Source organism: Triticum dicoccoides, chromosome 3A, assembly GCF_002162155.2.
Source record: "Triticum dicoccoides isolate Atlit2015 ecotype Zavitan chromosome 3A, WEW_v2.0, whole genome shotgun sequence".
NCBI lineage: Eukaryota > Viridiplantae > Streptophyta > Magnoliopsida > Poales > Poaceae > Triticum > Triticum dicoccoides.
Genome location: NC_041384.1, coordinates 321,368,726 through 321,391,200, shown reverse-complemented (window position 1 = coordinate 321,391,200; position 22,475 = coordinate 321,368,726). Strand labels below are relative to the sequence as shown.

Below are 22,475 nucleotides of genomic sequence, written 5' to 3'. Positions count from 1 at the left end.
TACAGATCCTAGTCCATTTCACAAGATGATGTCGTTTCCTGCCATTAGTTTCTTGCCAGAAGAACTTTTTTCGATGTTTGTCTAATTTGTAGATCACCATCTTAGGAAGTAAGAACATAGCCATGTAGTAATAGACAATGCTAGAAAGGGAGGAATTTAGGAGTATAGGTCTTCCTCCCGAGGATGCGGCATTACCAATCCACGATTCACAACATTTTAGGAATTTGTCATCTACAAAACTCCAGTCCAGGCTGCGCAAGGTGGAGTAGCTTACCGGCACTCAAAAGTATTTCATCGGGAAATGCCCAATTTGACAGTTGAATAGTTCCGCATAGGAAGCTAGTATATTATCGTCTCCCCCAACACACAAAAATTCACTTTTAAGTTAGTTTATTTTGAGTCCAGACATAAGCTCAAAGATATATAAGAGGAGTTTCAAATTAACAGCAGCTTCCTCATAATGTTCAAAGCAAATGACCATATCGTCAGCATATTGGAGGATGGCCACGCCACCCTCTATGAGGTCCGGAACGAACCCAGTTATCATTTTTTCTTTCTGAGCATTGTGAATCATCTTAGAAAGTGCTTCTACAGCAAGGTTAAACAGAAAAGGGGAATAGGGATCGCCCTGGCGAACACCTTTGTTGCTCTGGAAATAAGGTCCCATCTCGTTATTGAGTTTTACGCTTATTGTACCATTATTCAGGATTTTTTTTCACCCAGCCACACCAATTTGTCCCAAACCCTCGGTTACTATGGCATTCAAGGAGGAAATCCCAGTTTATCTTGTTGCAGGCTTTTTCAAAATCTAGCTTAAGCACTACGCCCACTTTTTTCTTTTGATGAGTATGGTGTAGCACCTCATGGAGAGTGAGGATCCCATCCATAATATTCCTGTGCTTAACAAAAGCATTCTGGTGTTTGTTGATAAGCTTGTCAGCAAAAATAGCTACTCTGTTATCCATCACCTTAGTGATCAACTTATAAGGACATCGAAGGAGACAAATAGGGCGATATTGTTGGATTTTCTTAGCACCATTCATTTTGGGTATCAAGGTGATCACACCATAGTTTAGACGAGCCACATCCAGAGTGTTATTATGAAAAGCATGAAACAAACGCATAATGTCAGATTTAACAAAATCCCAACAATGCTTATAAAACTCAGCCGGGATATTGTCTGGGCCAGTGCCCTATTACTATCCATGCCGAACAATGCTTTTTTCACCTCTTCCTCTGTGAATTCACTGGTTAGGAGTATATTATCCTTTGCAGTGAGTTTCTCTTCTTCCGACCAGGCATAGGCAGATAGGTGAAATAAATTCCCCTGGCCGGACCAAAAAGTTTTTTGGCTCGCTTCGATCTGGATGGGAGGGAGTTGAACGGCAGCGTCACGGACGTGCAGGGAAGGAGAGGAGCGGCCTTGGGTTGACCGGCTGCTACGATGGAGAGAAAAAGCAGCGGCGGCGGCCACGGGGGATCAATAGCACGAGTTGCAGCGTGCAAAAAAATTGACCTAGCTCTAATACCATGTTAGAAAATATGCAACTTGTATTCCCATGGTGCCATAGTCCAGTATATATACATGTACTGGTGTAGGAAATATGCAGAAAACCCCTTATGCAATGGGGTAAATACAAAAGGCTACATCGTTATATATATAGTACTCTAACATAACTTTCTTACACAATACAGTAAACCCTCTTCTGATTTATTGCATGCCAACAGGACAACCGAGGTTCCACGGTGGTACAATTAGGCCTCCTTTGGTTTGGAGGAATTTCATAGGAATTCTAGAGGATAGGATTCTTATAGGATTTTTTTCTTTAGAGCCCTTTGGTTCATAGGAATGGATTCATATTCCTATATAGGATTGGTTCCTATCCTCCACATTTCATAGGAAAATAAAAATGAGCCTAGACTCAATGGAAAAATTCCTTTGGTGTCAACCAAATGACATCTTGTTTCCTATTCCTACTCATAGGATTTGAGATACATGTCATCTCATTTCCTACAAGATTCCTATTCCTACGATAATCCTATCCTATGAACCAAAAGAGGCCTTAATTTTTTAAGCGTGTTCTGGCTAAGGTCAGAAATCATCATATACATACCAATGGTATTCAAACTGTCATCTTACCGTGATCATCACTATCTTACCCCAATACTGGTTTTGTCTGTTTTGTACCATGCACTCCCCCTAGTGTATGTCATGCCAGCGGCCAGCCACCACGCTTAATAGCTCCCAGACCCCGGCACCACATATCTACAGAAGCTGTTGACACCCATACTAGAGTTTTCTTCTAAATTAGAAGTATCAATACACGTGACAGTAACAAAAATAAAGGGGCTGGCTAGAAAACAAGAATATTAACACGAAGATGAATAGTTTGTTTGCCGGTTGGGGGGTGGGGATGCGTACCGGGAGGCAGGGAATCGAGGACTCCCAGGGCGGCGTCGGCGCAGGCGCGGAGGGACGCAGACTTCTCGGAGGGGTCTCGGGGGAAGAAGGTGTCGCGGAGACTGTACAGCTCCTCCACTTTATCCGCCACCTTCTCCAGCGGCGTCCACCCCGCCTCCTCCCCTTGGTTCCCCTGCCCCTGCTGCCGCTCTGGCTCGGGTACCGGGACAGAGCTCACCGACGCGCCGCTGGCCTCGCGGCTCATCGTTTCCCTGGGCGGCGATGCGATCTGTGAAGGCGGAGAGGGCATGCTCGGTAGGATGCCATATGCCCGAGACAATTTGCCACTAGTTGGATGTGTTTGGTTGCAAGAATCGTCCAGGTTAGGTCGGGATGGTACCAGTTTGGTTATAAAACAGATGAATGATCCACCCTAAAAAAGAGAGTATCCACCAAAGATGTTGGACCGATCCACCCCACAGAATCGGGAGCGGCCCGCTCCCTCGCTTCTTCCGCACGTGACAAGCACGCGCGCCTCGGCCTCACCTCCCGTTCTCTCCCTCGCTATCGCTCACCCTTCCGAAACCCTCGCTCTCTCCCTTTCCAGTTCAAAACCCTAGGCGGCGGCGCACTCTCGCCCTCCTCTCTCGTCTCTCCACTCCGACCGCCCCATCTCTTCTTCCTCCTGCTCTCACCTCACGCGGCGGCATGGAAGAGGGCGCGGGGTGACCTACTGCTTGTTGGAGTAGGAGGGAGGCGGCTGGGCTTCTGGAGGGCGACCCCGACCAGGCGACCAGGACCTCCGGCGACCACGACCAGGACCTCCGGCCACCACTACCACGACCTCCGGCGACCAGGATCTGACTCAGATCGACGACCAGAACCACCACCACTCTGATCCACCTCGGATCCAAAGGTAAGGACAGAAAAACACTATGCTGATAATGTGTTTTTGTGATTCCCTAGATGTTTGCATGTATGATAGATGGACCTTTGTGTTTTACATCTTGTGTTGTAGATGAACAAACAATAGAAGTTGTTTGTTTTTGGTGCTGCAGCATATATGATAGCTTCAATGATGATGATGATTGTTCAGTCTAGAAAAAGGAAAAGGAGACAGATGAGAGAATGTATTACCTATGGGCCTATAGATGAAAGGGATAGGATGAGAATTGAGTATCTTGACAATAAAATATAGAAGAATGATACAAACTGTATTAACATGATTAGACTTGGGAGAGCTCCTTTCTTTCGGTTTTGCAAACTTCTGAGGACTCGTCAGTTGCTTCATGACACTATACATATGTGTGTGGAGTAGCAAGTAGCAATGTTCTTGAACACCGTTGGACATGACTTTAGAAATAGGTTAGTTGGCACCAATTATGATAGGTCCGGTGAAACGGTTAGTCGGTATTTTCATTTGGTCCTTCATGCCATTGGTGAGCTACGGAATGAACTTATTAGGCGACCGTCATTGTCGCCCCAACTAAAATTGAAGGCAATCCACGCTGGGATCCATACTTCAAAGTATATAAGATCCCAAATCATCTTCTATATATTTTCTTGGTTCATAGTTTCAAATTCCCATAAGTTCTAATCCTCTTGACCAAATAGGATTGTGTTGGAGCTATTGATGGAACACATGTTCGAGCTTCTGTGGATAAGGACATGGAAGCCGCTTTTCGTGGTAGAAAATCCTTCCCTACCCAAAATGTGTTGGCGGCCGTAGACTTTGATCTTCGGTTCACATATATCTTGGCTGGTTGGAGGGAACAACACATGATGCACTAGTTTTACGAGATGCTTTAGAACGGCCAAATGGTTTACGTGTTCCACAAGGTAATATAGCACAAACACTAGCAGTAGATCTCAATTCCATTTGTTGTTATAGCAATCACCCACTTGTCCCTTATATGATAGGAAAATTCTACCTAGTTGATGCTGGATATGGAGCCAACCCAGGGTTTTTGCCTCCTTTTCGTGGTGTGAGGTATCATTTGAATGAGTGGGGAAACAATCCCGTGCAAAACGAGAGAGAATTGTTCAATCTTAGGCACTCTTCGCTTCGTGTGACTGTAGAGCGTGCTTTTGGGTCACTCAAGAGGAGGTTCAAAGTTCTTGATGATGCCACTCCATTCTTCCCCTTTCCAACTCAAGTTGACATTGTTGTTTCTTGCTGCATTATTCATAATTGGGTTATAGAAGATGGGATTGATGAATTAATCATACCGGAGACTGAATGGGCATCTAATCCACTTCCTGCTACAACATCGGCCGGCCAAGCTAGCGAACATGCATACATGGTTGCATTCAGGCAGGGAATAGCCGATGCCATGTGGGAAAACCGGCAGAATCATTATGCAAACTAATATGTAATATTATTGTGTTGTTCTCATGAACCTTGTGTGTTGTAATATCCCTTGACATTATCTGCAAACTTATTTTGTATTTGCTGAACAATATTGTAGTTGATGTGACTATATATGTTGAAATCCTTTTGGTTGTGAATTATACTTGCTGAATGGGCATTTGGTTGTGAACTATACATGATGAATTCATTTGGATGTGACTATACTTGCTGAATTTATTTGTGGTAGGAAATGGAGAACCAACAAGTTGGAAATCACGGTCTTCATTGGACATCCTCAATGTCCACCTATATGCTTACTCACTTTACCAACGTCGTGGCTAATGGCACTAAGACATCAACATGCTTTAAGACGGTGCATCACAATGCATGTGCTAGAGATTTAAATGATCATTTCAGGCTTTGTTTGACTGGAGGGCAGATTGCCAACCATCTGCGCTATTGGAAGAAGAAGTGGGCAAAGATAATTAGACTTAAAAATTCCCTAAGTGGTGCACTTTGGGATGAAGTTAACTTTATTATTGGACTTGATCATGAGCACTATACTGAGCATATTAAGGTATTATATTGTTGCCTTGCTGTAATTCATTGTATATACCTTTTAGTTGCTGAAATTCATCTATGTATGCATAATACTTGTTGAAATCAATTTATATACGAGTTTTATTTGCTGAAATCAGTTTGTATATGAGTTATAGTTGCTGGAATCAATTTACATATGAGTTTGAATTGCTAGAATCCATTTGTATATGACTTATAGTTGCTGGAATCAATTTGTATATGAGTTTTATTTGTTGAAATCAATTTGTATATCAATTCGTATATGAGTTATAGTTGCTGGAATCAATTTATATATGAGTTTTATTTGCTGGAATCCATTTGTATATGAGTTATAGTTGCTGGAAACAATTTGTATATGAACTATACTAGCTGTAATTCATTTATATATGCACCTATACTTACTAATGGTTGTTATTGCTTGCATAGACACACAAGGGAGATGTTGAGTTCCTAAACAAACCCATAGAGCACTACACTGAGATGGCCGCGATATTTGGTAACAGTTTGGCTACCGGACAGTACGCCAAAGGATCAAATGAACTTCTAGCGAAAGATGCTCTAGAAATTGATGATGATATTGTTGATGAGGATGCTCCAGCTACACCAACTACTCCAGCTACTCCATCTTCATCTGTCCGTGACCCCTCGGTCCCCAAAGCAGCAAAGAAAGCAAAAACTTATGCACAACAAAGCAATGATAAGCTGATGGCAACATTCACGGCTGTTGGTGATAAGATTGCTAATGCTATAGTTGCAGCTGGTAAGTCCGATGATGAGTTGCCTGCTGGACTTTGGAACAACATCAAAGACATTCCTGGTTTCCAACCGGCACATCTTTCTCACTACTATGCGCATTTGGTTGAGAATGTTCGAATTGCACGTGCTTTCCACTCACTGACTTTGACAACAAGCTGATCTGGGTTGCTAGGTATGTTGCCACTACCTTTGGATGCTGAAGGCCAAGACTTAGGTTGACCGTATGACCTCTTTTGCTTGTCACATATATATAGTTAATTGTGGCAAACTCCTAACAGGCTTGTGTGCTTTTGGTTCCAGCCAGAGGCATTGAACTCCACTCTATTGTGTATCGTTCTGTACTATGGCTTTTGTTTTGAGCCAATGACATTCAGTTTGTATGTACTAGGTTCTAGACTATGGCATGTATTGCCTCCTGAACTATGACTATGGCATATTTTGCTTCCAATACTAATATGTGAAGCAATTACCAAGGATTGCCATGAAATGTTGAATTATGTGTATGTGGGTAGCACATGTGTTATTTGTCACAAATGCAATTTATGTGAAGATTTGTATATCATGTGGTTATTTTGCAACTCAACTGGTATACATCACATTGTTGCACTATATGGTGGTATTCTTACCATATAGATGAGAAGGTTACCAGAACCCAACTGCCCATGTTTATTTATCAACCAAACACAACAGTTGGCTCATCCAAACCTACTATATTCCTCAAACCAAACAGAAAATGGGTTCATCCCACCTATCCAAACCAAACACTAAAATTGAACCATCCCATTCACAAAATCCGGACGGTCCCAACCCACCCATATCTACACCTTCAACCAAATACATCCTAATACATCATTGCAGCAGCCGGGTTCGCAGCATAGTTTAAAAAACCGACCGGCAAAAAAACCGATGAGGCTATCGGTTCAGAGTTTTACTAGTCGGACCACCTGTGTTCATTTGCGACAAAAAAACAGAATATTTAAGGTAATTTCTCAAATTTTTGACATCGTATTAAATGAATACACTTAATATTAAATGCAAACTATTAATAAATCACAGTGTTATTGATCTATTCCTGCGATCCTAAATATTTTTCTTTATAGAAATTTCAACAAGTGACTACATACAGAGTAAAATGAGTGAATTTACACTCTAAAGTATGACTATATGTATATGTGTGTGTGTGTGTGTGTGGTAGTTCATTTAAAATCTCTTAAAAACAAATATTTAGAAACGGAGGGTGTAGTTGGTTATTGGTGCTTTAGCATGCCTTGCCTCAAGATTAGGTATTCCATACCTTATTGATGCAATTCTTTTTTAATATATATTTTGTCTTTTTACTGAGAGATCGGTACATCTTTAAAAGCCAAGTAAGCCGCTAGTTCATGATGTTTTTCGGTCGGACTACCGGTTCGGTTTTAAAACTATGGTATGCGGATCAAGGGCGCGTTCCCTGAGCAGGTCCAATCAACACATGTGGTTTGTCATCCCCTCGCATAGTTTGTCAACTTATTTTTTTCGGCAAATAGAGGCAACCCATACTTCTATATAAAGGATGTTGGAGCACTTGTCTTTTGGTAGCCTTCTCACTCGGGAGTGCCCTTCGCGCTATCCTTTTGGCATTGGCCTCCGGCGGCCAGTTTCATGGGGCTCTCTCAGCCGTTCAATCGGCGCGGATGCACCGCATCCGGATAGTTTCCCCCAGGAGTCCATGACAGGTGCACAGTCGTGGCAGGGACCATCGTCATGGGGTGTTTTCAGCCGCATGCGTCGTCCCGACCGCTGTCCCGCGCGCGATGGGCGAGCCGGATTCGCCTGTTGGCGTCTTCGGACCTCGCCTGACTGATTTGGTCGCATTGCACTCGCTTTGATAAAGGCAATGGTGTCCTGATATTTCAATGAAGGATAACTATTGTTCTGGAGGAGTAGACTTTGATGATCCGGCTACGAATGTGAGAGGACGTCACGCCTTAACAATCGCTAAACCAACTCCCAGAGGTTGTTGACCACGCCTGTCGGTGCTAAAACCGGCGGATCTCGGGTAGGGGGTCCCGAGCTGGTAGTCTAGGAACGATGGTAATAGGGGGAAACAGGAGACGATGTTTAACTAGGTTTGGACCCTCTCGAAGAGGTAAAACCCTACATCCTGCTTGATTATATTGATGTTATGGAGTATCAAGTACAAGATGATCTACCTCGAGATAGTATGATTATGTTCTAAACCCTAAGGTTGGTAATCGCGCCTATAAAGACTAAACCCCACGGCTTATATATGTACCAGCAGGGGTACCTAGGTTACACATATGGTCGGTTGCCAATCATGACGGCTAGCAAACTATCCTTGCAGTACATGCAAAGTCTTTGGAGGTTTCCATCTTGATCACGTCGAGGTTCATAGCTTCCTGGAGTCCTTCCTTGTGGAGATTGGTGGGCCGTAAGCTCGGCCCGTGGACTACAGGTCATATAGGTTAGTACCCTTAGTATACGACACCGTTAGTAGCCCTGAACTTGTCTTCGAAGCCGAGGACGAGGCTTCATCATCGGACCAATGTTTTCGGCTTTAAAGTCTTCGTCTTGGCACACGAGTTCTTTCTTTATTAGTTTGTGCTTGAATCTGAAGAGTAAAATTATTGGGTGTCCTTTTACAGTTTGACCCTTTCGACCATATGCTTGAAGGGTCATACTTCGGCATCCGAAGTCTTGAGATCTCTTAGCCTCAAAGGCTTGCCACACAGGTGTGATCAGGGGGTTTTATCTGACAACTTTTATCAAACCGTCACCGCCCATAATGCTAATTGAGCAGTTATTGCGAATCGAATTGCGGCCCGATGCATCTTTCTCATTGGCACATCCTATCAATGCACATATCGTGTTCCATTTTTCAAGGGTTGTCAACAACGAATTGTTTTCATCGATGCACGCCTAACAACACAAAGGGTTGAAAGGTGGCGGCGATTCATGCGGCGCAGTAAGGGGACTCTTGGTTTTTCACTGGCCTATAAAAGCAAAGGGTGGTAATTTACTTTCCCCCACGCTTCCATCTCCCACGCCATTGCCTATAGCCTCTAGAGCTCTAGAGCTCGGAAGAAGAAGGAGGGGGGCTCTCTCTCCCTCTCTCCCGGTGGCACCGGAACGCCGCCGGTGCCATCATCGTGGCGGCGACCTACACCAACAACTTCTTCATCGTCATCACCAACTCTCTCCCCCTCTTTGCACGGTGTAAGCTCTCTTTTACCCGCTATAATCTCTACTTAAACATGGTGCTCAACGCTATATATGATTTCCCAATGTTGTATGGCTATCCTATGATGTTTGAGTAGATCTGTTTTGTCCTATGGGTTGATTGATGATCATGATTGGTTTGAGTTGTATGTTTTATTATTGCTGTTGTCCTATGGTGCTCTACGTGTCGCACAAGCGTGAGGGATCCCCGCTGTAGGGTTTGCAATATGTTCAAGATTCGCTTATGGTGGGTTGCTAGAGTGACAGAAGCTTAAACCTGAGTAAGTAGGTTGTTTGCGTATGGGGGTAAAGAGGACTTGGTACTTTAAGGCTATGGTTGGGTTTTACCTTAATGATCTTTAGTAGTTGCAGATGCTTGCTAGAGTTCCAACCATAAGTGCATATGATCCAAGTAGAGAAAGTATGTTAGCTTATGCATCTCCCTCATATAAAATTGCAATAATAATTACCGGTCTAGTTATCGATTGCCTAGGGACAAATAACTTTTGTGTGACAAAAAGCTCTCTACTAAAACTAACTTAGTTGTTTCTTTATCTAAACATCCCCTATCTTTTATTTACGTGTTCTTTATTATCTTGCAAACCTATCCCTTTACACCTACAAAGTACTTCTAGTTTCATACTTCTTATAGGTAAAGCGAACGTTAAGTGTGCGTAGAGTTGTATCGGTGGTCGATAGAACTTGAGGGAATACTTGTTCTACCTTCAGCTCCTCATTGGGTTCGACACTCTTACTTATCGAAAAAGGCTACAATTGATCCCCTATACTTGTGGGTTATCAAGACCTTTTTCTAGCGCCGTTGCCGGGGAGCAATAGCGTGGGGTGAATATTCTCATGTGTGCTTGGTTGCTTTATCACTAAGTAGATTTTATTTGTTGTTCTAGGTTGTTCTCTATCTTTAGTTATGGATATGGAACATGAAATAGCAAAAAAATAGGTGTACTTGCTACTCATGGAGGTGGGGAACCTCCTAAAACCCCCGATGCTCACTATGTGGAAAATATTAAACATTACTTTAATAATCCTGAGAAAACCCCGTTCAACTTGATAATGGGAGACACGTTGGACCAACATGAATACTTTAGGGACTATTGCTTGGCTCTAAAAGGGAAACTATTATGGGATCAAATTCATATGTTGCATTGGTACGCTTGGAATTTATGCCGGAGATATGATTATACTTGCTGCTCTAGGATGAAGGCTCCATGCCTTCCATTTTAATGTAAATTTAATGATAATGAAACCTTGGATTCTTATGCTAATGGTATATATGATTACTATGATGTGGAACAAATAGAATAATTCATTGCTTTTAAGGGTGCTTATGAAATTAAATCTTTGTTTGAAAAGTGTGAAAATCTTGATGATGTTGTTTACAGAACTGAAAATTTTGCTATACTTAAATATTGCTATGAGAATTATGAATATAATGCTGATATTAATGATTTTATTGAGAACGTCTTCGCTATCCAAGAAAAGACTAATATTTTGCAGGAATCTATGGAAGAAGAAATTGATGACACTGTGAGCTCATTAGATGAAAAAGATGAGGAGGAGAGCGAAGAACAAAAGGAGGAAGAGCGGATTGATCACCCGTGCCCACCTTCTAATGAGAGTAACTCTTTATCCCATACATTGTTTAATTTCCCTTCATGCTTACCGAAGGATGAATGCTATGATGATTGCTATGATCCCCTGAATTCGTTTGAAATATCCCTTTTTGATGAAATTGATGCTTGCTATGCTTGTGGCCATGATGCCAATATGAATGATGCCTATGGATATGAACTTGCTATAGTTCCTTATGTTAAGAATGAAATTGTTGCTATTGCACCCACACATGATAGTCCTATTATCTTTTTGAATTCTCCCAACTACACTATATCGAAGAAGTTTACGCTTATTAAGGATTATATTAATGGGTTGCATTCCACTGTTGCAACATGATGATTTTGATAAATATAATATGCATGTGCTTGCTGCTCCTACTTTCAATTATTATGAGAGATGAACTACATCTCTGCCTCTTTATGTTTTGAATCCGATAAAATTGCAAAAAAAACTATTTATGCTATGTATCAGCCTTTACGATGTGTGCATGAGTTGTTCTTTATGACATGCCGATGCATAGAAAGAGAGTTAGACTTCATAATTGCATGATATATGTTGCTTTGTTCTCACTACTAAATTACAAATCATTTTTAATTAAATTTGACTTTGATATACCTTGGGATCCGGGTGGATCCATTATTTGAGCACTTCATGCCTAGCTTAATGGCTTTAAAGAAAGTGCTGCCAGGGACACAACACGGAAGTTTTAGAGAGTAATTTTTTTCTTTTGAGTACTTTTATAAAGTTTAAAAACAAAAAAGTAAAGTGGGGAACCTAAAACTTTTTCTAAAAGAAAAGTGAAAGTAAGAAAGACGAGCACCGTTGAAGCGGGGGAGCTCCTTGAACTTTGTTCACGCCCATGGAAACTTTGCAAACCTTGATTACTGAAACTTTTCAACAAAAATAATCATCCCCTTGTACAAATTCATTGTATTATAAAAATAATGTGACAAATTTTGCCTTTAGGATGATTAGATTGCTTGTTTGGTTTGTGTAGTGCAAAAACAGAAACTTTGGCTATAGTGTGTGATTTTACATTTTTTTTACTGGAACGTCAAAAGTTTCCAAAATGTCTACACAATACTGCTATACAAATTGTTTATTTTGTCCTAATTTTCCAGAATTTTGGGAGTTACAGAAGTATGGTAGATGTTTAGATTGCTACAGTCTGTTCTGTTTTTGACATATTTTGTTTTTGATGCATCGTTTTGCTAGTTTTGATGAAACTATCGATTTTACCGGTGGTATAAGCCATAGAGAATTTATAATAGAATAGCTACAATGCAAAAAAATATGTCTGGGTTTGCAACAGTACTTAAAGTAGTGATTTGTTTTATTATACAAATGGATCTCACGAGGATTTTGTCAAGTTTTGTGTGATTGAAGTTTTCATTTTTTGGGTGAGATCACGATGGATGAAGGAATAAGGAGTGGCAAGAGACTAAGCTTGGAGATGCCCGAGGCACCCCAAGGTAATATTCAAGGTCTCCCAAGCAACTAAGCTTGGGGATGCCCCAGAAGGCATCCCCTCTTTCTTCTAACGACCATGAGTAATTTTACTTGGAGCTATATTTTTATTTGTCACATGATATGCCTAATTCTTGGAGCGTCTTTTGTGTTTATTTTTCGTTTTTCTTTTATGCATCATGCTGGTATGAGATAGTCCTTGGTTGATTTTTAGAATGCTCTTTGCACTTCACTTATATCTTTTGAGTATGACTTTATAGAATGCTTCATGTGCTTCACTTATATCATTTGAAGTTTGGATTGCCTGTTTCTCTACACATAAAAAACCGCCATTTGTAGAATGCTCTTTTGCTTCACTTATATTTTTTAGAGCATGGACATATCTTTTGTAGAAATAATTAAACTCTCGTGCTTCGCTTATATCTATTTAGAGAGTTGACAGGAATTGGTCATTCACGTGGTTAGTCATAAAATCCTACATAAAAACTTGTAGATCACTGAATATGATATGTTTGATTCGTTGCAATATTTTTGGGATATAAAGATGGTGATATTAGATTCATGCTAGTGACTAATTGTGGATTGGTAGAAATACTGGCGTTAAGGTTTGTGATTCCTGAAGCATGCATGTATGGTGAACCGTTATGTGATGAAGTCGGAGCATGATTTATTTTTGATTGTCTTCCTTATGAGTGGCAGTCGGGGACGAGCGATGGTCTTTTCCTATCAATCTATCCCCCAAGAAGCATGTGTAGTATTACTTTGTTTTGATGGCTAATAAACTTTTGCAATAAGTATGTGAGTTATTTATGAGTAATGTTTAGTCCATGGATTATACGCACTCTCACCCTTCCATCATTGCTAGCCTCTTCGGTACCGTGCATTGCCCTTTCTCACCTTGAGAGTCGATGCGAACTTCGCCGGTGCATCCAAACCCCGTGATATGATACGCTCTATCACACATAAGCCTCCTTATATCTTCCTCAAAACAACCACCATACCTACCTATCATGGCATTTCCATAGCCATTCCGAGATATATTGCCATACAACTTCCATCATCATCATATACATGACTTGGGCGTTCATTGTCATATTGCTTTGCATGATCGTAAGATAGCTAGCATGATATTTTTATGGCTTGTCCATTTTTTGATATATTTGCTATGCTAGATAATTGCACATCCTGGTACACTGCTAGAGGCATTCATATAGAGTCATACTTTGTTCAAGATATCGAATTGTAATATTGAGTTGTAAGTAAATAAAAGTGTGATGATCATCATTATTAGAGCATTATCCCATGTGAGGAAAGGATGATGGAAGCTATGATTCCCTCACAAGTTGGGATGAGTCTCCGGACTTTAAAAATAAAATAAAAGAGGCCAAAGAAGCCCAAATAAAAAAATAAAAAAGAGCCCAAAACAAAAAAAGAGAAGGGGCAATGCTGCTACCCTTTTACCACACTTGTGCTTCATAGTAGCACCATGTTCTTCGTACAGAGAGTCTCTTGAGTTATCACTTTCATATACTAGGGGGATTTTTCATTATAGAACTTGGCTTGTATATTCCGATGATGGGCTTCCTCAAATGCCCGAGGTCTTCATGAGCAAGCAAGTTGGATGCACACCCACTTAGTTTTCAGTTTGAGATTTCATACACTTATAGCTCTTAGTGCATCTGTTGCATGGCAATCCCTACTCCTCACATTGACATCAATCGATGGGCATCTCCATAACCCATTGATTAGCCGCGTTGATGTGTGACTTTCTCCTTTTTTGTCTTCTCCACACAACCTCCACCATCATGTTCTATTCCACCTATAGTGTTATATCCATGGCTCGCGCTCATGTATTGCGTGAAAGTTGAAAAGGCTTGAGAACATTAAAAGTATGAAACAATTGCTTGGATTGTCATCGGGTTTGTGCATGATGAAATACTTTGTGTGATGAAGATGGAGCATAGCCAAGCTATATGATTTTGTAGGGATAACTTACTTTGGCCATGTTATTTTGAGAAATCATGATTGCTTTATTAGTATGCTTGAAGTATTATTGTCTTAATGTCAAATGATAGACTATTGCTTTGAATCACTCATGTCTTAATATTCATGCCATGATTAGATTATATGATCAAGATTATGCTAGGTAGCATTCCACATCAAAAATTATCTTTTTTATCATTTACCTACTCGAGGACGAGCAGGAATTAAGCTTGGGGATGCTAATACGTCTCCATCGTATCTATAATTTCTTTATTGTTTCATGCCAATGTTTTACAACTTTCTTATACTTTTGGCAACATTTTATATCATTTTTAGGACTAACATATTGATTCAGTGCCCCATGCCAGTTCCTGTTTGTTGCATGTTTTTTGTTTCGTAGAATATCCATATCAAATGGAGTCCAAACACGATAAAAGATTACGGAGATTTTTTTGGAATATATGTGATTTTGGGGAATTGGAATCAACGCGAGATGATGCTCGAGGGGCCCACAAGCCCTAGGGGCACGCCCCTCTACCCTAGGCACGCTTGGAAGGCTTGTAGCCACCCCGTAAGGCGGTTGGTGCCCTTCTTTCGCCGCAAGAAAGCTAATATCCGGATAAAAATTGTGTTAAAATTTCATCCCAATCGGAGTTACGGATCTCCGAAAATTTAAGAAATGGTGAAAGGTCAGAATCTGGCAAAAACAGAAGGAAACAGAGAGAGAGAGAGATCCAATCTCGGAGGGGCTCCCGCCCCTCCGATGCCATGGAGGCCATGGACCAGAGGGGAAACCCTTCTCCCATCTAGGGGGAAGGTCAAAGAAGAAGAAGAAGAAGAAGAAGAAGAAGGAGTGGGGCTCTCTCCCCTCTCTCTCAGTGACGCCGGAACGCCGCCGGGGCCATCATCGTGACGGCGATCTACACCAACAACTTCACCGTCGGCATCACCAACTCTCCCCCCTCTATGCAGCGGTGTAACCTCTCTTTTACCCGCTGTAATATCTACTTCAACATGGTCCTCAATGCTATATATTATTTCCCAATGATGTATGGCTATCCTATGATGTTTGAGTAGATCTGTTTTGTCCTATGGGTTGATTGATGATCATGATTGGTTTGAGTTGTATGTTTTTATTATTGGTGTTATCCTATGGTGCTCTCCGTGTCGCGCAAGCATGAGGGATCCCCGTTGTAGGGTTTGCAATATGTTCATGATTCGCTTATGGTGGGTTGCTAGAGTGACAGAAGCTTAAACCCAAGTAGGTAGTTTGCGCATGGGAGTAAAGAGGACTTGATACTTTAATGCTATGGTTGGGTTTTACCTTAATGATCTTTAGTATTTGCGGATGCTTGCTAGAGTTCCAATCATAAGTGCATATGATCCAAGTAGAAAAGTATGTTAGCTTATGCCTCTCCCTCATATAAAATTGCAATAATGATTACTGGTCTAGTTATCGATTGCCTAGGGACAAAACTTTCGTGTGACAAAAACCTCTCTACTAAAACTAACTTCGTTGTTTCTTTATCTAAACAGCCCCTATCTTTTATTTGCGTGTTCGTTATTATCTTGCAAACCTATCCCTTTACACCTACTAGTACTTCTAGTTTCATACTTGTTCTAGGTAAAGCGAACATTAAGTGTGCATAGAGTTGTATCGATGGTCGATAGAACTTGAGGGAATATTTGGTCTACCTTTAGTTCCTCGTTGGGTTCCACACTCTTACTTATCAGAAAATCTACAATTGATTCCCTATACTTGTGGGTTATCAATATTCTACAAAGATCTTTACCGGTCGAACCTTAGGACAACATACGCAATTCCCTTTGTCCATCGATATGTCATTTGCCCGAGATTTGATCGTCGGTTTCTTCATACCTAGTTCAATCTCGTTACTGGCAAGTTTCTTTACTCGATCCGTAATACATCATCTTGCAACTAACTCATTAGTCACTTTGCTTGCAAGGCTTGTTATGATGTGTATTACCGAGAGGGCCCATAGATACCTCTCCGATATTTGGAGAGACAAATCCTAATCTCGATCTATGCCAACTCAACAAACACCTTTGGAGATACCTGTAGAGCATCTTTATGACCACCTAGTTACGTTGTGACGTTTGATAGCACACAAGGTATTCCTCCGGTATCCAGGAGTTGCATAATCTCATAGTTGAAGGAATATGTATTTGACATTAAGAAAGCAATAGAAATAAACTTAATGATCAATATGCTAAGCTAACGGATGGGTCTTGTCCATCAGATCATTCTCCTAATAATGTGATCCCATTATCAAATGACAACACATGTCTATGGTTAGGAAACTTTAACCATCTTTGATCAACGAGCTAGTCTAGTAGAGGCTTACTAGGGACACGATATTTGTTTATGTATTCACACATGTATTTAAGTTTCCGGTCAATACAATTCTAGCATGAATAATAAACCTTTATCATGAATAAGGGAATATAAAATAACAACTTCATTATTGCCTCTAGGGCATATTTCCTTCAGTCTCCCACTTGCACTAGAGTCAATATTCTAATTACATTGTAATGAATCTAACAGTCATGGAGTCTTGGTGTTGATCAAGTTTTACTCGCAGAAGAGGCTTAGTCAATGGGTCTGCCACATTCAGATCCGTATCTATTTTGCAAAATCTCTGTGTCTCCATCCTTGAACTTTTCACAAATGGAGTTGAAGCGTCTCTTGATTTGTTTGGTTCTCTTGTGAAACTTGGATTCCTTTGCCAAGGCAATTGCTCCAATGTTGTCACAAAAGATTTTCATTGGACCTGATGCACTGGGTATTGCACCCAGATTAGATATGAACTCCTTCATCCAGACTCCTTCACGTGCTGCTTCCGAAGCAGTTATGTACTCCGCTTCACACATAGATCCCACCATGACGCTCTACTTGGAACTGCACCAACTGACAGCTCCAACATGCAATATAAATACGTATCTAGTTTGTGACTTAGAGTCATCTGGATCAGTGTCGAAGCTAGCATCGACATAATCATTTACGATGAGCTCTTTGTCACCTCCATAAACGAGAAACATATCCTTAGTCCTCTTCAGGTACTTCAGGATGTTCTTGACCGCTGTTCAGTGATCCACTCCTGGATTACTTTGGTACCTCCCTGCCAAACTTATGGCAAGGCTCACATCAGGTCTGGTACACAGCATAGCATACATGATAGAACCTATTCCTATGGTTGAGGCATAGGGAATGACTTTCATTTTCTCTCTATGTTCTGTAGTGGTCGGGCTTTGAGTCTGACTCAATTTCACACCTTGTAATACAGGCAAGAACCCTTTTTCTGACTGGTCCATTTTGAACTTCTTCAAAACTTTATCAAGGTATGTGCTTTGTGAAAGTCCTATTAAGCGTCTCGATCTATCCCTATAGATCTTGATGCCCAATATATAAACAACTTCACCGAGGTCTTTCATTGAAAAATTCTTATTCACGTATCCTTTTATGCTATCTAGAAATTCTATATCATTTCCGATCAATAATATGTCATCCACATATAATATCAGAAATGCTACAGAGCTCCCACTCACTTTCTTGTAAATACATGCTTCACCATAAGTCTGTATAAAACCATATGCTTTGATCACTTCATCAAAGCGTATATTCCAACTCTGAGATGCTTGCACCAGTCCATAGATGGATCACTGGAGCTTGCACACTTTGTTAGCACCTTTAGGATCGACAAAACCTTATGGTTGCATCATATACAAGTCTTCTTTAAGAAATCCATTAAGGAGTGCAGTTTTGACGTCCATTTGCCAGATTTCATAATTATAAATTGCGGGAATAGCTAACATGATTCGGACTGACTTAAGCATCCTTACGGGTGAGAAAGTCTCATCGTAGACAACCCCTTGAACTTGTCAAAAACCTTTCGCGGCAAGTCAAGATTTTTAGATGGTGACATTACCATCAACGTCTGTCTTCTTCTTGAAGATCCATTTATTGTCAATGGCTTGCCAATCATCGGGCAAGTCCACCAAAGTCCACACTTTGTTCTCATACATGGATCCTATCTCAGATTTCATGGCTTCAAGCCATTTATTGGAATTTGGGCTCATCATAGCTTCTTCATAGTTCATAGGTTCGCCATGGTCTAATAACATGACTTCCAGGACAGGATTACCATACCACTCTGGTGCGGAACGTGCTCTGTTCGACCTATGAGGTCCAGTATAACTTGATCTGAAGTATCATGATCATCATCATTAACTTTCTCTCTAGTTGGTGTAGGCATCACGGGAACGGATTTATTTGATGTGCTACTTTCAAAATTGAGAGAAGGTACAATTACCTCATCAAGTTCTACTTCCCCCCCACTCACTTCTTTCGAGAGAAACTCCTTCTCTAGAAAGGTTCCATTCTTGGCAACAAAGATCTTGCCTTCGAATCTGTGGTAGAAGGTGTACCCAATTGTTTCCTTAGGGTATCCTATGAATACGCACTTCTCCGATTTGGGTTCGAGCTTATCAGGTTGAAGCCTTTTGACATAAGTGTCATAACCCCAAACGTTAAGAAACAACAACTTAGGTTTCTTGCCAACCCATAGTTCATACAGTGTCGTCTCAACGGATTTAGACGGTGCCCCATTTAACGTGAATGCGGTTGTATCTAATGCATAACCCCAAAATGATAGTGGTAAATTGGTAAGAGATATCATAGAACGCACCCTATCTAATAAAGTACGGCTACGACATTCGGACACGCCATTACGTGGTGGTGTTCCAGGTGGCGTGAGTTGTGAAACAACTCCACATTGTTTTAAATGAAGGCCAAACTCGTAACTAAAATATTCGCCTCCGCGATCAGATCATAGAAACTTTATTTTCTTGTTATGATGATTCTCCACTTCACTCTGAAATTCTTTGAACTTTTCAAATGTTTCAGACTTGTGTTTCATCAAGTAGATATACCCATACCTACTCAAATCATCTGTGAAGGTCAGAAAATAATGATACCCACCGCGTGCTTCAACACTCATTGGACTGCATACATCAGTATGTACTATTTCCAATAAGTCATTAGCTCGCTCCATTGTTCCGGAGAACAGAGTTTCAGTCATCTTGCTCATGAGGCATGGTTCGCAAGTATCAAATGATTCATAATCAAGTGATTCTAAAAGTCCATCTACACGGAGTTTCTTCATGTGCTTTACACCAATATGATAGAAATGGCAGTGCGACAAATACGTTGCACTATCATTATCAACTTTGCATCTTTTGGCATCAATATTATGAATATGTGTATCACTACGATCGAGATTCAACAAAAATAGACCATTCATCAATGGTGCATGGCCATAAAAGATATTACTCATATAAATAGAACAACCATTATTCTCCGATTTAAATGAATAACCATCTCGCAATAAACAAGATCCAGATATAATGTTCATGCTCAACGCTGGCACCAAATAAAAATTATTTAGGTCTAAAACTAATCACGAAGGTAGATGTAGAGGCAGCGTGCCGACAGCGATCACATCGACCTTGGAACCATTCCCGATGCGCATCATCACCTCGTCCTTAGACAATCTTCATTTATTCCGTAGCTCCTATTTCAAGTTACAAATATGAGCAATCGAACAAGTATCAAATACCCAAGCGCTACTACGAGCATTAGTAAGGTACACATCACTAACATGTATATCAAATATACCTTTGTTCACTTTGCCATCCTTCTTATCCGCCAAGTATTTGTGGCAGTTCTGCTTCTAGTGACCATTCCCTTTGTAGTAGAAGCACTCAGTTTCAGGCTTGGGTCCAGCTTTGGGCTTCTTCAAGGGAGTGGCAACTTGCTTGCCATTCTTCTTGAAGTTCCCTTTCTTTCCCTTGCCCTTTTTCTTGAAACTAGTCGTCTTGTTAACCATCAACATTTGATGCTCCTTCTTGATTTCTACCTCCGTGGCCTTAAGCATTGCGAACATAATCGTTTTATTCATCCCTTGCATATTATAGTTCATCATGAAGCCTTTGTAGCTTGGTGGCAGTGATTGAAGAACTCTGTCAATAACACTATCAATCGGAAGTTCAACTCCCAGCTGAGTCAAGTGGTTATGATACCCAGACATTTTGAGTATGTGTTCACTGACAGAACTATTCTCCTCCATCTTGTAGCTACAGAACTTGTTGGAGACTTCATATCTCTCAACCCGGGCATTTGCTTGAAATATTAACTTCAATTCTTGGAACATCTCATATGCTCCATGACGTTCAAAACATCTTTGAAGTCCCGGTTCTAAGCCGTAAAGCATGGCACACTGCACTATTGAGTAGTCATCAGATCGAGCCTACCAGACGTTCATAACATCTGTAGTAGCTCCTAGAGCAGGCCTTTCACCTAGCGGTGCATCCAGGACATAATTCTTCTATGCAGCAATGAGGATAATCCTCAAGTTACGGACCCAGTCCGTGTAGTTGCTACCATCATCTTTCAACTTAGCTTTCTCTAGGAACGCATGAAAATTCAGGGGAACGGTAGCTCAGGCCATTGATCTACAACATAGATATGCAAAATTATAAGACTAAGTTCATGATAAATTTAAGTTTAATGAATCAAATTACTAATGAACTCCCACTTAAATAAACATCCCTCAAGTTATCTAAGTGATACATGATCCAAATCAACTAACCCATGTCCGATCATCACGTGAGACAGGGTAGTCATCAATGGTGAACATCTCTATGTTGATCATATCTACTATATGACTCATGTTTGACCTTTCGGTCTCTAGTGTTTCGAGACCATGTCTGTACATGCTAGGCTCGTCAAGTTTAACCCAAGTATTCTGCATGTGCAAAACTGTCTTACACCTGTTGTATGTGAACATCGAGTCTATCACACCTGATCATCACGTGGTGCTTCAAAACGACGAACTTTGGCAACGGTGCATACTCGGGGAGAACACTTTTATCTTGAAATTTAGTGAAGGGATCATCTTATAATGCTACCGCCGTTCTAAGCAAAATAAGATGCATAAAGGATAAAGATGACTTGCAATCAAAATATGTGACATGATATGGCCATCATCATCTTGTGCTTTTGATCTCCATCTCCAAAGCATCGTCATGATCTCCATCATCACCGGCTCGACACCTGGATCTCCAACGTTGCATCAGGGTCGTCTCACCAACTATTGCTTCTACAACTATTGCTAACGCATAGCGATAAAGTAAAGCAATTACATGGCACTTGCATTTCATCCAATAAAGATGCAACCCTAAGGCTCCTGCCGGTTGTCGATCTTACAAAACATGATCATCTTATACATCAACATATATCACATCATATCTTGACCATATCACACCACAACATGCCCTACAAAAACAAGTTAGACATCCTCTACTTTGTTGTTGCAAGTTTTATGTGGCTGCTACGGGCTTCTAGCAAGAATCATTCTTAACTACGCAAAAACCACAACGGTGATTCATCAAGTTTGCTGTTTTAACCTTCTTCAAGGACCGGCTGTAGTCAAATTTGATTCAACCAAAGTAGGAGAAATAGACACCCGCCAGCCACCTTTTATGCAAAACAAGTTGCATGCCAGTCGGTGGAACCGGTCTCATGTGCGTGGACATATAAGGTTGGTCCATGCCGCTTCATCCCACAATACCACCGAATCAAAATAAGACGTTGGTGGTAAGCAGTATTAATATCACCGCCCACAACTCTTTGTGTTTTACTCATGCATACCATCTACGCATAGACTTGGCTCGGATGCCACTTTTGGGAAACATTGCATGCAAAAAAATTCTACGCACACGCAAGATCTATCAAGGAGATGCATAGCAACAAGAGGGGAGAGTGTGTCTACGTACCTTCGTAGACCGTAAGAGCAAGCATTTGTTAACGCGGTTGATGTAGTCGAACTTCTTCGCGCTCCAACCGATCGAGTACCAAATGTATGACACCTCCGCATTCAGCACATGTTCAGCTCGGTGACGTCCTCGCCTTCTTGATCCAGCAAGAGGGTGAAGTAGTGGATGAGTTCCGGTAGCACAACATCGTGGTGGCGGTGATGGTGAAGCTATCTCCGCACGACTTCACCTAAG

The 22,475-nt window shown here is 41.1% G+C and overlaps 2 protein-coding genes across 6 annotated transcripts in view; one reads left to right on the top strand and one right to left on the bottom strand.

The window, feature by feature from the left end:
- Nucleotides 1-2,783, bottom strand: part of LOC119268130 (tetratricopeptide repeat protein 5-like) — a 39,448-nt gene extending 36,665 nt beyond the window's left edge. Inside the window, exons 1-2 of one of the 5 annotated variants that reach the window (XM_037549650.1) lie at nucleotides 2,423-2,562; nucleotides 2,161-2,290 (exon numbers count right to left, since the gene is read on the bottom strand). In XM_037549650.1, coding sequence (XP_037405547.1) covers nucleotides 2,161-2,191 — 31 coding nt within the window. In that variant the 5' untranslated portion in view covers nucleotides 2,192-2,290; nucleotides 2,423-2,562. Of the gene's footprint in view, nucleotides 1-2,160; nucleotides 2,291-2,422 lie in introns of all 5 variants that reach the window. The other 4 variants (XM_037549651.1, XM_037549649.1, XM_037549647.1 and 1 more) reach the window with 4 other exon arrangements.
- Nucleotides 2,784-2,919: 136 nt separating this feature from the next.
- On the top strand, nucleotides 2,920-6,587 carry LOC119268131. Its single transcript, XM_037549652.1, has 3 exons — nucleotides 2,920-3,317; nucleotides 4,999-5,328; nucleotides 5,766-6,587. Exons 2-3 carry the CDS (start codon nucleotides 5,002-5,004, stop codon nucleotides 6,243-6,245), a joined length of 807 nt encoding a protein of 268 aa, XP_037405549.1. The 5' UTR covers nucleotides 2,920-3,317; nucleotides 4,999-5,001; the 3' UTR covers nucleotides 6,246-6,587.
- Nucleotides 6,588-22,475: the final 15,888 nt, after the last annotated feature.